The sequence below is a fragment of the Choloepus didactylus genome, chromosome 1, assembly GCF_015220235.1.
Source record: "Choloepus didactylus isolate mChoDid1 chromosome 1, mChoDid1.pri, whole genome shotgun sequence".
NCBI classification, from domain to species: domain Eukaryota; kingdom Metazoa; phylum Chordata; class Mammalia; order Pilosa; family Megalonychidae; genus Choloepus; species Choloepus didactylus.
This window is the reverse complement of record NC_051307.1, coordinates 242725356-242740401: the sequence shown is the minus strand read 5'-3', so window position 1 is coordinate 242740401 and position 15046 is coordinate 242725356. Positions and strand designations below refer to the sequence as shown.

Genomic DNA, 15046 nt, shown 5'->3' with positions numbered 1-15046 from the left:
GCAGCAGGGCGCACACATGGGCACAAGGGTGGAGTCCACTTCCCTTGACTGAAGGAGGGGAAAACCCTCACCTTGGAGGTCTGAGGATCCATGAGCCCCAAGACTGAATTCACCATCTCTCCGTGCAAGCCCCTGCCCCAAACCCGCACTGCTTCTTCTCTTCTCTGTCTTGGACAGTGGCATTGCCCCCCACCCAGGCCCAGAGTTCAGAATCAGCCTTCAACTCCCTACCCCGAGATGTCACACCCAGAAGGGCCCTGTAAGTCCAGCTCCTCTGCACCTCTCACACCCTTGGCCACAGTCCCCCAGGCCCACTTTGCAGCCCTTCATCAGCTCTCCCCTGCTCCAGCTTTTCCTCTATCCCGCACCTTGGCCTGAGCGCTCTTCCAACTGCCGGGTCCTGACCAGGTTCTCCCTTGGTCATGTCCTCTTCTATCTACGGACAAATCCAACCTCCTCAGTGCTCCTGGATCTGGCCAGTCTGCTCGGCCTACCTGCAACCAACCTTCCTCCACATACCTTGTTTGGGCTGTTCTTCCTGCCTGCAGTTCCTTTCCCCTTCCTACCCTCCCTGACGCTTGAAATTCTTCAAGGCCCTTCATACCACGAGAGTTTTCAGAACCCTCACACCTATGGCCAAGCGATTTCTGCCAAAGGGGGCCAAGTCCAGTCAGTGGGGCAAGAACAGTCTCTTCAACAAATGGTGCTGGGAAAATGAAACGTCCATGTGCAAAAGAATGACAGTGGATCCTTACCTCAGAGAGTATTCAAAAATTAACTCAAAATGGATCAAAGACCTAAGTTTTAAGAACCAAAACTATCAAACTCCTAGAAGAGAACATAGGGAAGTATCTTCAGAATCTTGTGTTAGGCAATAGTTTCTTAGACTATAACAAAAACACAAACAATAAAAGCAAAAAATACACAAATTGGACTTCATCAAAATTAAAGACTGTGCATCAAAGGACTTCATTATGAACATAAAAAGACAAACCCCCAGAAAGGGAGAAAATATTTGGAAACTGCAGATCTGATAAGGGTTTAATATCTAAAATACTTAAAGAAATCCTACAACTCAACAACAAAAAGACGAATAACCCAATTTAAAAATGGACAGAAGACTTCAATAGACATTTCTTCAAAGAAGATATACAACTGGCCAACAAGCACATGAAAAGATGTTCAACATCATTAGCTATTAGGGAAATGCAAATCAAAACCACAATGAGATACAACTTCACCCCCACTAGAATGGCTACTATTACAAAAATGGAAAATAACAAGTATTAGAGAGGATGTGGAGAAATAGGAACCCTCATTCATTGTTGGTGGGAATGTAAAATGGTGCAGCTGCTGTGGAAAATAACTTGGTGGTTCCTCAGAAAGTTAAACATAGAACTACCATATTACCTGGCAATCCCACTTCAATTGCCAAAAGATGGAAGCAACCCAAAGGTCCATTAACCGATGAATGGGTTAAAAAAATGTGGTATATACATATAATGGAATATTATCCAGCCATAAAAAGGAATGAAGTCCTCATACATGCAACAATAGGGTTGAACCTTGAAGATATCATGTTGAATGAAATAAGCCAGACTCGAAAGGACAAGTACTGTATGGTCTCACTGATATGAAATAATTAGAATGAGCAAATTCAAAGAGTCAGAAACTAGAATACAGGTTAACTGGGGCTGGGGTGGGAGTAAGGAATGGGGAGTCAATGCTTCATTAGTACAGAGTTTCTGTTTGAGAGTGATAGAAAAGTTTTGGTAATGGAGGGTAGTGATGGTAGCAAAACATTGTGAATGTAATTAACTCCAATGAATTATATATTAGGATGTGGTTAAAAGAGGAAATTTTAGGTTGTATCTAGAATAAAAAATTTTAAAAACCGTAGGATTGTATGACACAGTGAACCCTAATGTAAACAAAGGACTATAGGTAGCAGTACAATTATAATATTCTTTCATCAATTGTAACAAGGGTACCACACTAATGCAAATTGTTAATAATAGGGGAAACTGTGTGGGGGTGGCTAGGTGGGAGGGTATATGGGAACTCTATTTTCTTCATGATTTTTCTGTAAACCTATAAATTCTATAATTAAAAAAAAAAAAAAAAAAAAAAGACCTGTGAGTACACAGCCAGAGTTCCTCCCATGAGAACCACATCTCCTTCCTTTATGGACTTGGAACTTTGCTTTTTCTTTGTTAGTTCTCATCATTATATGTGTTTTGGACATTGAAATCAGCCAGTCCTAAGTTGGAAGCTCGGCTCCACTTCCCAGCTGCCTGCCCTTTGTGGACGGCTGGCCCTTGGGCCTCAGTTTCCTCAGGGTGTGGGGCAGTACTCAATGTCTGCAAGGCCAGCACCTTACGTGGCTCTCAGTGAGTGCTCACGGGATGGCAACTCTGGTATCTGGGTGTGATCCCTTCTCAACTCTCCACCACCCTGTCCCCCAGGGACACAATGAGCTCCTTGAAGGCAGCGACTGCCTTGTTGGGTCTCTGTGTCTCCCGAAGAACCTAGTCGCTGTCACATTTGCTTTCGATATTTAGAGAAAGACTATTTTTTCCCCTGTCAGTCAAAGCCAAGAGCTGACATGACACAAGCACGCTGCCAAACGCTTCCTGAAAACCTACGTGTCGACCCAGCCGTGGTCCCCGCTGATCTCAATGGCCTTGACATGCTCCCCCGCTGAGATGTACATCTCGACAGCAGCTTTGGGCTCGTTGATATTTCTGGCCCAGTCAGCCTGTTTGGTGATTAGCATCTTTGTTTCTTTGGGGTCTCCAGATCCAAGGAAATCCTGAGGAAGCACAACAAACAAAAACACTCTGGATTAGAACTTCCTGCTGCCAGCATTACGTCAGGCTGTCGAAAGCCGTAGCAAGGAAGGGCTCCCTTTGGCTGAAGCAGGTGGTCAGGATGCAGGCAAGGACCCATCCCTGTGTCAGGGAAGGGGGGGCAGTCCCAGGTGTCAGGGAGGCACGCTCCTGGGCTGCCCACAGGTGTTCCTGGGGGCACTGGGACAGTGTCAAGGACTATGGCCCTCGACGTTTCCTTCCCTTTCCACTAATGGACATTTGTTCTGCGGCTAAACAATACTTTCCAGACTCTCTGGAGCAGTGCACAGAAATTCTGCAGTGGGGATGGTTGATGACTGGGTGATGAGCAGGTTCCTCGGTCGTTCTCACATAGTGTTTGGTACACATGTGATTATTATTCTCATATAGTGACTGCACATCCCGGTTGCATCCAGTTTCAAATGTTCACACCTACGCTCTTCATTCAGATAACACAGATGATTCCACATGCCTAGAGCTGAGACTAAACATGTGGTCCCCTAAACTTAAACAAGCAAACTGATTTAAAGAGTTCTAGGAGAGCCCGTCTGTGTTGCCTCCACTACCACTACCACTACCACACTAAAAGTTCTATTTTCATCTGCTTTCTCAAACATCCTGTTGCCTAAATTCTGGAGTCATACCACTGGCTCTGCCCTGAGCTATCTGCTTAGGACAGATAAGGAACAAAACCGGTTCTGGTCAACTAATTCTCAAAAAAATAGTATCAGATTCTGTCCGGAGATCAGATTTGCAAGGGTGGGGACCTGATCCAGCTGTGTCAGGGCAGGAGTTTTGGAGGGAGCTGAGGCAAGGGGGAAGGAGACCTAGAGAGAAGAGGAGAGGGCAGAGAGGCCTTTGAATCAGAGGCTTGGGGCTGGGGGGGTCTCTGAAGGGCCATGCTCAGCTTCCCCACATATCCCTAGATTGTGTGAGAAACGGCCTCAGAAAATCACCTCTTTGCAGGATACAGTTATCCCAAGTACATATGTAGGAGTTTGCCATAGCTGAGGCAGCAGTGGGTTGACATGTTTAAAGGTGGGGCTTCTCCAAAAGGGAAACTGGGAATGCTTAGAGCCCAGATCTAGAAGAAGTGGTTTGTCTTACGAATAATGAACCTTCAGAGAGTGCTCTAGTGTCAGCCTCACAAAGCATAAAAAAGGCACTCCATTCCCCCGTGATAGCATTCATTTGTCAGGAAAGTACAGTCAACCTATGCTCTATGCTAAAAACCCACTTGAATGATTAGCTCACTTCGCCCCCCCCCACCCCCACCCCCGCCCCATACACACACCATTTGCTTGCAGGATAATTGTACAGCCCCTAAAATAATATATTAGATTGGCCTAAGGCAATCAAATAGTTTCAAAAGAGGAGGGAGGGGCATCATTTACCCTGATGCTGGGGTCCCCATAAAAGCCAGGCCCACCATGGAGTTCACAGAGGGGAAGGAGCTTAGAAAGTAGCCACTGACTCTCTGAAAATGCCTATTTTGGACCATTATAGACACACCCTTCACTTCTGGCAGCCACTACAATGTGTATTCTTTATGCCAGAACAAACCTGGAAACTCTGCTAACCTGGTCTGCTAAATGAGGTTACCAGCTGGGGAAAAAGGCATCCTCAGGATGTCCTTCAAAGGGACTTAAGTGGGTGCTCAGTGGACACGGGGGACCACAGTGAGAAGCGTCAAAGGCTAAGAGGGAGCTGTGATTTGGGGTCATCCATCTGAGGGGAGCCGCCAGGCCCACAGTTCACAGGCTTCCTGGAAGGAGCCTCCTCAGGTGAGAGGTCCGTATCCCCTACAGTTCAACAGTCCAGCTCAGGGAGCTCTGACTTAATTGAAGTTGAGTCTAAATGGTTCCTTCAAGGCTCGCCAAACTGAGCTTTCAAAGGCTTTTTGGTTCCATGAAGCTAATTTACACGTTATCTGGAGCCACGGCGAAGACTTTGTCCTGGAGTGGACAGAAAGAGGCTGTGCTGAGTGATGAATGAGACTAAACAGTGTTCTCGGGCTTGGTGATTTTGATAAGGACATACTACATAAGAGTTAAGAGCATTATAATTCCCTTTATCACCATATAAACATGTCACTTATCCGGAAAGCATACAATTTATTTGTACGTGGGAATGTAATTTAGAAATTTTCCAAAAACCAGATTGAATCTTGGGAAGCAAGTTTCGAGTAAACAAAAACATGCCGTGTTGATAAGCACTGTATTTCTCCCCCCACCAAGAAAAACATAATGTGTATGTACACATTTTCTCAAATTCAGACTCGGGGGGTGGGGAATTGAAATGGAACCAACCTACTTGGAATTGTGATCAAAAACCAAAACCAAAAACAACCCCCAGAGTATTTACCTCCATAGAGAGACAGACCAGATGGAGTGTGTAAATGCGCTGTGTTTCTGGGTGGGAGCCTGCGGGTGTGCCCGGCCCACCCAAGGTGTGGGGATGGGCTTGGGTGCCCGGGAAGGAGCAGGGCTGGTGGGGAGCTGTCTGCAGAACGTCCACCGCATGGTCACGCCCTGGTCGCCACATTTTCTTAACCTTCGTACAGCTTGGCATGTAGAAAGGGCTTTCCTGTACATTACTTTGTGCAATTCTCTGAACTAAACTGAGCTGTAGGATGTTCCCCTCGGAGGAGGAAATGGAAGCTGAGGGAAGTGAAGAGACTTCATTCCAGGTCAGCCCATGGACCAGCACTCACACCAGCTCCCGCATGCCAAGATGAGGGTGTTTTCGACCGCATCACTGCTGCCTACCTGGTGAAGTTTTAGGGGTCCCAGGAGGGGCCAAAGAACAACCGGATCCAGGTTTTCCCCTTTTTTTTTTTTTTTTTTACTTACAAAATGAAGCAATTTTCAACTGAAAATTGAGTATTTCCCTTGGGTTTTATAGCTAAACAACCGGAGCAAAAAACTGGACTTCCTATAACTGCAATAAAACAGAATTACAAAGGCTTTCCTACAGGCGCCAACAGTACAGGGATGGGATAATTTTGATGGTTTTACGACAATTATAACCTCCCAGGCTATTTCAGCTCTGGAAAGAAAATGTTCATCAAAAGACTAAATGATACAATGCATTTTATGTTTTTCAAACAGTTGCCCAACAGCAAACTTTTAAAACATGAAACTATTCATATCATTGAATTCTGTTTGCGAATTGTAAGCAATAGTTAGAAATGCTACAAGAGTGAAGCTTATTAGTATACTGGAGTGCTCTACGCTGCCTCAAACAATCAGAAAGAGCTTTATACACTCCGTATAATGATAATGTTTCAGTTTTATGCAAGCCACCTATCTTTCAGTTACATTTTCCCATTTGAATACAGCCTGCCTCTAGGGACCCAATCCTTTAGCTCAAGTTTTAGTCCTCAGTTGCAATTTTGTCATCCCCCAGAAAGAGAGAAGTGCTGATTTAGGTGTTCTCAGAATGAATGTATAATTATATCTTCTATGTGTGTGGTGGGGGGGGATCTAGTCAAGTCGAGGAGGAAAAAAGTAGAGAGAACATAAAGTGCCTTGGGTCTGAGGTGGGAGAGAAGGGGCCCGTGAGGTGACAAGATAGGTGGTGGCACAGGTGCTCATCCAGGGACTGAGGGACAGTAACTCCGGGAGCACACGGCAGGGACCGTCAGCCCGAGGCTCTAACAGAGGGTGGAAGATACAAGAGTGCAGCTCATCTTCAAGGACGGGAAAGCAGGAAAAAAATGGGGGGAGACTTTCCATCTTAAACTTTCGAGCTAGATAATTACCATTAATAGCCACTAATTGTGTCTGATGACTCATTTAATATCATTCTGAGAGCCTCTTCTGACACTCTTGGGAAAGAGAGGTTAACAAAGGCACCTCGGTGGAAGGAAGGAAGACCCTTGGAGCTCAGTGTGCCCATCACCTTATGTGCCCGTCACATCACACCTTCCGTGATGCTGAACTGCACAGGCCTCATCTGGTCCAGGCTCCTCACTGGGCCTTCTATTCACAAAGACCATCGGGAGCCTGCTCCAGGGACATCTTCTACCCCATGTACCTTTAAAGGCCCAGACCTGTTGGGGACTAACTTCATGGGAGCTCCTCAAATGCAGAGACGAATCTGCACTCCCACTCATCTGACGCATCACCACGGGACCACCCTATGCCTGCCAGGGCTGGGAGAGGCATGCTTTGCCAGCCTGGAAGGTCCCAAGGGCAGGGACTTGGTAACGCGTCTCAGAGCCCCACTGTGAAGCCCAGGAATGGCCAGGGGGGTAGATGCTTAGGAAACCTTGGCTGGAGTGAACCACCTCATTCTAAATGGTTGCTGACCAGCTCATGTCCGAGGACACTGATTCTCAGTGGCTTCTGACCAAGGTTTGAGACAACTTGAGGGAGGCAGCCGTGTAACCTGAACACTTAATAAAGGAATTACGCTGCTTCAGACTCACAGCTCTTCCAGCTCTCCTCCTGGTAGAGGCCTCAACTGTCATCTGGTCCCTTTGATGTGAGCCATGAAGGTCAGTGTTACATCAGTTTCAACCATTGGCCATCATGGTTCCTCTATTTACTAATTTGCCCACACCCTTTCAGAGGCCACTGCTATTTTCTGCACCACCTCTTGGAGTAAACAACTTGGACCCTGCAGTGTCAAAACCCTGGTGGGTTCCCAGTGACAGCTTGGGCCCAGGGTGGGGGTGGGGGGTGGGGTACCTTGGCATATTCAAACATGCGGAGGTCGGTGTACATGTCGAGTGCGAGGGTCTCGTGCCCGCTCCTCCTGTAGAGCTTGGCAGCCTCGTGGAACTTCCCCTGGTAGGCAAACACATCTGCCAGAAACAGTTCATTGTTGGTCTCTCCCCGCTTCTTCCTCTCCTGGAAAAATTAGAAGCGCAGGAAATGGCCTTTGCAGCCACAGGCAGGAAGCAGCCTTTACAAAGGTTAGACGTTGCTATTTCAAGTTAAGCCCCCGGGCCTTCCTACTGGAACCCACACTTGGCTGCTGGGCTGTTGTGTCTCTCACCTAGGTTTCTGCTCAACGACAAAAGCAGATTTTTTCCAAGCAAGTGAAGATCAAAAAAGGCCCAGAAGATGCAAACCTTTGTTTGTTTAACGGAAATTCTTCAGGGTCACATTCCTGTATTTTCTTTCAAGGCAACAACCGGATGGTTAGGATAGTGTGTGCTGCTGGCTCCCTGGTGGCCCCTAAGTTCCCCAGAGCCACACAATCTCCAGGCCTAGTTTGGCAGAGTCATGACCTAGGATGATGGCGGACAAGGAGACAATTTAGGGTTTCTCTCCGAGAAGGAGACCAAGAAAATGGGATACAAATCTAACAAAGCACCTGCTCAGAAAGAGAAGGGATGAAATCCACGGACTGAGCAACCCCCAGGTGCCAGGTTTATACTTCATACACACGCGGACCCTTTGATCCACTCAAAGACCCCAGGGGTGCGTAGTATCAATCCCGTATTACACTGAAGGAAACTGAGGTTCAAGATTGGGAACGGGTCAAGGTCATATAGAGCTGGCATGTGGACTCGGGTCTGTCTGGCTCCAGATGCTCTCTGCACCCCCTCACGCCTGCCTTCTGAACAGGCAACAGTCCCCAACATCAGGCCTGTGGGCCTGCTCACCCCCAGAGGCTCAGCAGCGTGAGGGGGAAGAGAAGGAGCCGGCACACTCCTTTCCCGTGTTAGGGAACATTCATTATTCGACAGCTCAAGTATTTGTAAACACTCAATAGCACCCCATCTCTCATTCCCAGCAGTTTCCTTTAGCTTGTTTTCTAGCAAGTGCATCGCAGTGGAGGAAGATGAGACATTGACTCAAACTCCTAGACAGGCTGGTGAAAGTTTTAACAGCTGGAGGCAACATGCTCCTTCACTGACAGAAATAATTTAAAAAACCAAAAACAAAACCAAAAAAAAACCCCACAAACCTACCTATCATTTAGGCTAATCAGCTAAATCAACTGAATCCTAATGGTAGGCAACCAATTAAAATCTTGCAGTGAAATAAAAAAAATAGGTTTTATTAGGCATGGAATTTAGGCCATATCCACTCTGGGCCACAGACAATCACCATCACCAAGGAAAGCGAGTTATGCATATTCAGTACCTATCCAGCCATGTAGGCAGATTCTTTCCCTCTTGTTTTAAGGATGGAAACATCTCACCTACCCAGAAAAAACCCTCTAAGGAACCTGAAGTCTCTGAGAACTTGAGAACCTAGTTCCTCTAAAGAACCTAAAATCTCTGAGAACTTGAGAACCTAGTTCTCAATAATGCTGACAACCTAGAAGCAAGCAACTAAAATCTCAGGACAGCCAAATGGAACCTCAGTCAAAGCCAGTTTACTCCTTTTTTCAAGAGACAAGTCTTACAAGTTTACTTGAACAGACATCCCAGCTCGCAGCACATGGGAAGAAGCAGACATTTTGAACCTGAGACATTCAAATGACAAGAGCTGGCCCTCACAGAGGTCAGTTACTGTGCATAGAGAAAAGTTATATTCCATGGCTTCAGATTAAGACTCCCTAGATCCTGGCCAGTTGATTCACAAATGCAAGGTGTTAATAATAAGTAACCCTGGGCATGATGGGCAGCTGGCTCAGGACAAACCCTTTACCAATGCTGAGTGAGCAATAGAAGAGACAGGCTCCTTGTGATGGCACTGGGGTAGGGTATGCAGCGGGTGGGGAGGGGGAGCACCCACTGCTTCTTTAGGTGGGCACGGTGGCTTAGAATGAAGGCAGCATGAGCTTGGGAAAAGAGAGAGAACTGGGTTAAAATTCCACCTGGAGATTGAGCTGTGGGCCCTTGGATAGGTGATGGAGCCTCTCTGTGCCTCAGCTTCCTCATCTATAAAACAGGGATAGTAATTGTACCTTCCCCATTAAGTTGTGAGGACTTTGGATCATGTATGCATCAATCAAGCATGGGCAGAGAGCAGGCACTCATCAAATGGCAACTCTGTTAGGTCCGCCTGGCTGTGAGCTCCTGCAGGCCTCTCTGTGGGCATCTCTTTCCCACTGCGCTTGGCCTAAAACAGGTGTTTATTATGCAGAACCAAACTGAGGGGACAAGACATTTTGCTGATTTCCTCACTGCTTCCGTATGGGAATTCAAATGAATCTCACGTCCCCATAGCCTTACAATAAATCTGTTCAGGAGAAAAAAATAGGTTTGCCTTTTTACAGATAGTGAGAAGAAGGTAACCAGCTAACAGCTGCTGCAGAGTGAAAACCAGTTCCTATTTAACTCTCACAGCAGTCCTGCAAGGCAAGCCTTGTTATCCCATTTCACAGATGAAGAAACCAAAGTTCAGGGAGATCAGGAACCCAGGCACATCGCCCGGCTGCCAAGCAGCAGGTTGCACTTCCCGCTCCCGTGCGCTGTCTCCCGCCACTCCGCAGCCCCCTCCAGCCCCACGGAGAGCGAGGTTCACTCGGTCGGAACTCCTAGGACACTGGTGGGTTCTGTCCATGTGGCCTCAGGGCCCTCGCCTGCTAGAAGAGTGCTGTAACCCACAGGCACTGAGTCTGTGCTTTCTTGAGAAGAGAGAACACTTCGGTTCCCTCCAATTCATCTTTACCTCAATGCTGTTGATGAGCTCTAAATATCGGAGATCTTGTACTCTGGTGAAAGCCTACAGGGAAGAAATAAAGGATGAAATCAGCTGCTTTCTGAGTTTCAAAAGTGGGTGATTGGCTGGGGGTGGGAAGTCAAGCTTTAGAGAGCGAGCCAGTAAGGGGGGAAAAAAGAAAAGCAAACACTGATTAATCATCGTGTGTTCATGTCGGTTATGCCACCCAGCCAGGCAAGGCTCTATCCCTGGGATTAGCCTATAAAAAGAACAGCCAAGGAGTCCGGGTTGGATCAATCACTTTGGGATTAGGTAAAACAAAACTATGATACTGCATTCTGTGATGATGCCTGCCTGGAGAATCACCATACAGAAGGAAAAAAAAAAAGAGCTGGTTTGACATTTTGAGGCAGCTGCAGCAGAACAGAAGTGGGTAAAATGTACCCGGGTGATAAGAGACTGCAGGCACATCTTGGTAACTTGGCTGGAAAGCAGGGGATGGCTGTGCTTACCTGACAGCCTCAACAGCACAGAGCACCCAGGGTCCCCGTTATAGGCACAGAGGGACAGGAGGAGGGGAGTTGAGAAGGAATAGGAATGGTTTCTGGGAAGAGGGGGGAGGTAGGGAATGAATCACTCAGTCCCTGGGAGGCAAACTCTTATGCAAATCCTAAAATATTAGCCCTTGCCTGGACTTCAGTAAAGCCAAAGACTTTAACCCCTGGGCCTGCCAGAAGTTTCTAAGCAGCACCCCCAAGGGCAGATTGTGATTAGATTAGCCTCTTTTGCTGCTGACAGATTCTGCAACGGGGTTAGAGGAGCACAGCCCATGCTGTCAGGCCGGTCTTCCTGAGGTTGGCTATCAACACTCCTATCCAGCTCTCCTCTTTACATTTTCCCATTTGAAATGGGCTGGCATCACCTGGAGGAGGCAGCAGCTCTAGGAACCCTTAGAATTTAAAAAGCAGAAGAAACAACCTGGTCACTTTCAGCCTCTACTTAGCCACATGACATCTTCCATCCTCAAGAGACGTGGGGGACTAAAGCCATCGGCCTGTGGCAGGTCACGGAACACTATGACGTGACTTCATCTTTTCACTCTGTGAAGCCAGGCATCCTACAGGGACTGGGGGCCCAGAGGTGAATACGACTTGGCCCCTGCCTATGTCCCCATTCAGGAGCTCCCATTCTAAAAGGGGAGGCAGACTGATAAACAGATCATTAAACTTCCCTCAGCCAAGAGCTATACAAGTATGAACTGGATCCCCTTGAGAACACAGATTTGCTCCCTAAGCACCAGCAGGGGCGGGAAGCAGGACTGTGTAAGGCATCGTAGGGAGGAACCTGTCAAAAGGGTATTCCTGACGAGGAATTCCTAGAAAGGGTAGACAATGCATAAGCAAATGGAAGAAGGGCTAAGAGAGCCCGAGTTCTATGCCCCACGTCTTACAAGCTATCTTCTAGATCTGGGGTTCCTCAAAGCAACATGAGAGGAGAAATCTGGAATGCCTGGCAAAGTGGCAGAGAGGGAAAGCAGACGGAACATTCTAAGCCTCTGTCCCCACTCTGTGCCTTGCCAGCTGTGGGTCCTGAACCTGCTTCTTCCCTGCCTCGGGGATCCCACTGTCTTTCTTGTGGAAAGGGGCAAGCTAGTGGCGCACCCTCTCCAAGGTTCTTCCTAGTTCTGCTGTGCTAAGATTCTAGCATTTTCCGCCATGAGACATCTGCTTCTGAGTTCCTTCAGCCCAGACACATTCTGCAGAGTCAGGGGTGCCCTGGTCGGAGTGGTCAGAGTCACAAGGCCTGAATAACCTCAGCGAGCGGGAGGAAGCAGAGGGAAGGGTGGGAACAGGCAAGGATCTGCCATTCTGTGCAGGACAGCCGTCCGGGCGCTAAGCAGCTCTCCTCTGCCATCTAGTGGAGACGCCGGTCTATCGCCGGGCACCACCCTCCATATTTCCCAGGGAGACCCATGTGTGCCCGAGTGACTTGGCACAGCTGAAAAAGAAAGGCCAGGGGATCCAGGATTCGAGCAAATGATCAAGTTCTAGTCTACAGTCAAAATCTCACAGCTTTAATACAATAGTCTGTATTCGCAGGGAATGTTTGAGGGGGATACAGGCCTGGGGGTTAAATGAGTGGAAGGTCATTCCACTTTAGTTCTAGTCTATCCAGACACTTGTTGAGCACCTAAAACATCAAGGGCAGCAAGCAAGGCAACATGGATGATACTAAGATGAGGCAAATCCCCAGTTCCTGGATTTAAGGAGATGGCAATCTAATTGGAAGACTTCTAATTTCATTCCACTGCTAAAATGCATAAAACCTACTCTAGGAATCCTTTGTTGTTCTTCAGCCTGTCTGATGCTTATGGGTGGGGCAGGAGAGAGATGCTCCCTTTCTGGAAATGCTGCCTGCCTCATCTGAATTCTTATAACCCTCATCCATTACCACTCTTCTGGCATTTCATAGACTAAAAAACAAGAATACAGATGATTATTATATAACAATAACTTTACTTGCCTTAATAATGGCTAGCATTTGTACAGGCATTTCTAGTGTTTTCTAGTCACACTGTGTAAGACAGGCGGGGCAGGCCTGTTTTCACTAGCCCCGTTTTAGACCTGAGGACTGGGGCTCAGGGAGAAGTAGGCAGCTCTACCCTGGTGGAGCGGGCTCTCAACCAGGCTTCAGTGCCCTCCTCTGGCTCAGTCCACTCTCTCTTTTCATTCTAGAAGTCTGGAGCTCACACAGGGTATGCATCACGTGACCTCTTTGCAAGGCCCTCAACACCAGCTCAGTGTGGGCAAACAAGCATCTGATCAATTAGCAGTGGGAGGACAGAAAAAGAGGGAAAGGAGGAGGAGGACAAAGGGGTTGGAAACCGTTCTGACCCCGGGTTCTAGGAAGACACCTAGAAACCCTAGCTGGGCTTTTTCTAATGTGTGGAAAGGGGTCAAATGTTCACAGACGTTTCTGTAGATTTAATAGACTAAGCCAGGAAATGGCAAGATGAATCGAGTCCATGAATTGTGTGTGCTGCCATGAAGGTATGTGGGAAGTGACCACATTCTGTCAGCATCAGATAACACCATACTTAGCAGAGTGCTGACAAAAACAGCATTGTTTGATAAATGGACCAGGGCTCAAACCAATAAAAAAAGCTACCATTTGTTACCAGCCTATTATGTGCCAGCCTTTTAGCTAGATGCTTTACCTAAACAATGGCCAGTAAGGGTGACAGCTAGATTACAGCAAATGCTCCTCCAGGGCCATGCTCTACACTTACTGTGGAAATGGAGTCTCATAACCTGGTGAGAACAGGTGACGTCACTACCCTCATTCTGCAGACAGGCAACCTGCGAAAAGCTGTCCCTGCCCAAGTCACAGTGAGCAAGTGGCTGAGCTGAGACGTGAACCAGGGCCAGTCTGATGGGCCCACTACAGGAGGCTTCTGCCACCGTGAATCTCACCTGAACCCCTTCTGACTCCTTATGGGACCCTCTGAAGACCACATTCCAGCTAATGTTGACTAGAGGCTCACCTTCTTTGCTGTTTCAAACTCTAACCCTTCTAGAGCTTCCATAGCCAGCTCCCGCCAATCGGTGTCGGTCACGCCCAAGCAAGCAATCTGGTAGGCTTCTTTGAACATCTTCCTGTCCAGGTACTGGTACATTGGAGCGGACTGCAGGATTTCGTCAAGAGGAAAAAAGAAGACTGTTTTCAGAGCAATGGAAAGAGTCAGATTCATATAAAGCCTGGCTCCAGATGTGTGCAAAGACTTACTTGCAAATGACCAAAGAGTAGCTTGACAATGAAACAGTACCCTTCTCGGCCTCACCCTGGCCTGTCTCCCCTGCCTTCTATTCTGCCACCCCCTTTGCAGAGGTTTCAGCAGCACAAGCTTCCTGCCCACCCTCACCTATGCCCCCTGCTTTCCTTACCGCCAGGCCTTCCCACAAGATGTCACCTTCACCTGGAATGCCTTCCCCCGCCCCTGGAAGACACCTAACTTGGCTGTAGAGGCCCTGTTAAAATGTCACCTCTTCTGGGAAGTCTTCCCTGACCCCTCTACCCCCAACCCCAAGGAAAGGAGTCTGTGCTGCCTCTGTCCTTTTTCCAGATCTCAGGCTGTGTTGCAATTACATGCTTGTCTCTCCCACAAGATTATGAACAATCTGAGGGTAGTGGCTGGGTTTCACTTATCTCCCTTTGCAAGCCCTCAGTCTGTTTATTGAAAGAATAAATAACATTACTGTGAGGAAGAGGTCTGGAATGGCCCTCTTCTTAGAGGGAATCAGCACTAGAGAGGTTAAGGAGGTCAAGGCTCCGGGACACCGAGGAAGGCTATACAGGCAAGTCGTCCAGTTCCCTGACACTGGGAACCATCTCCCTCCTACCAGATGAGGCTGCCTCACCAAGACTACCTGTGAATCCTTCCAGACAACTTCTCTTTCTTAGGTTTACAAAGTGCTTATGGATCTGTCCCAAAAGCCCTATGCAATAGATATTATTATTCCTGGATTTATAGGCCAGGAGACCAAGACTCAGCGAGGATAAATGACTTGTCTGAGGACATGTAACTGGCAAATGGAAGACCTGGGGCTGGGGCCCGGGGTGATCTGGCTC

The 15046-nt window shown here is 47.7% G+C and overlaps 1 protein-coding gene across 7 annotated transcripts in view; it reads right to left on the bottom strand.

Moving 5' to 3' along the window:
* The window catches only part of IFT122 (intraflagellar transport 122), a 104366-nt gene that overhangs the window by 25657 nt on the left and 63663 nt on the right, over positions 1-15046 (bottom strand). For all 7 annotated transcript variants that reach the window (XR_005211574.1, XR_005211575.1, XM_037802468.1 and 4 more), the window contains 4 exons: positions 13962-14102; positions 10427-10480; positions 7544-7705; positions 2646-2812 (listed from right to left, as the gene is read on the bottom strand). Coding sequence is in view for 5 of the 7 variants with exons in the window: in XM_037802468.1 (XP_037658396.1) it covers positions 2646-2812; positions 7544-7705; positions 10427-10480; positions 13962-14102 (524 nt within the window). In the remaining 2 variants the exon portion in view is untranslated. The remainder of the gene's footprint in view (positions 1-2645; positions 2813-7543; positions 7706-10426; positions 10481-13961; positions 14103-15046) is intronic.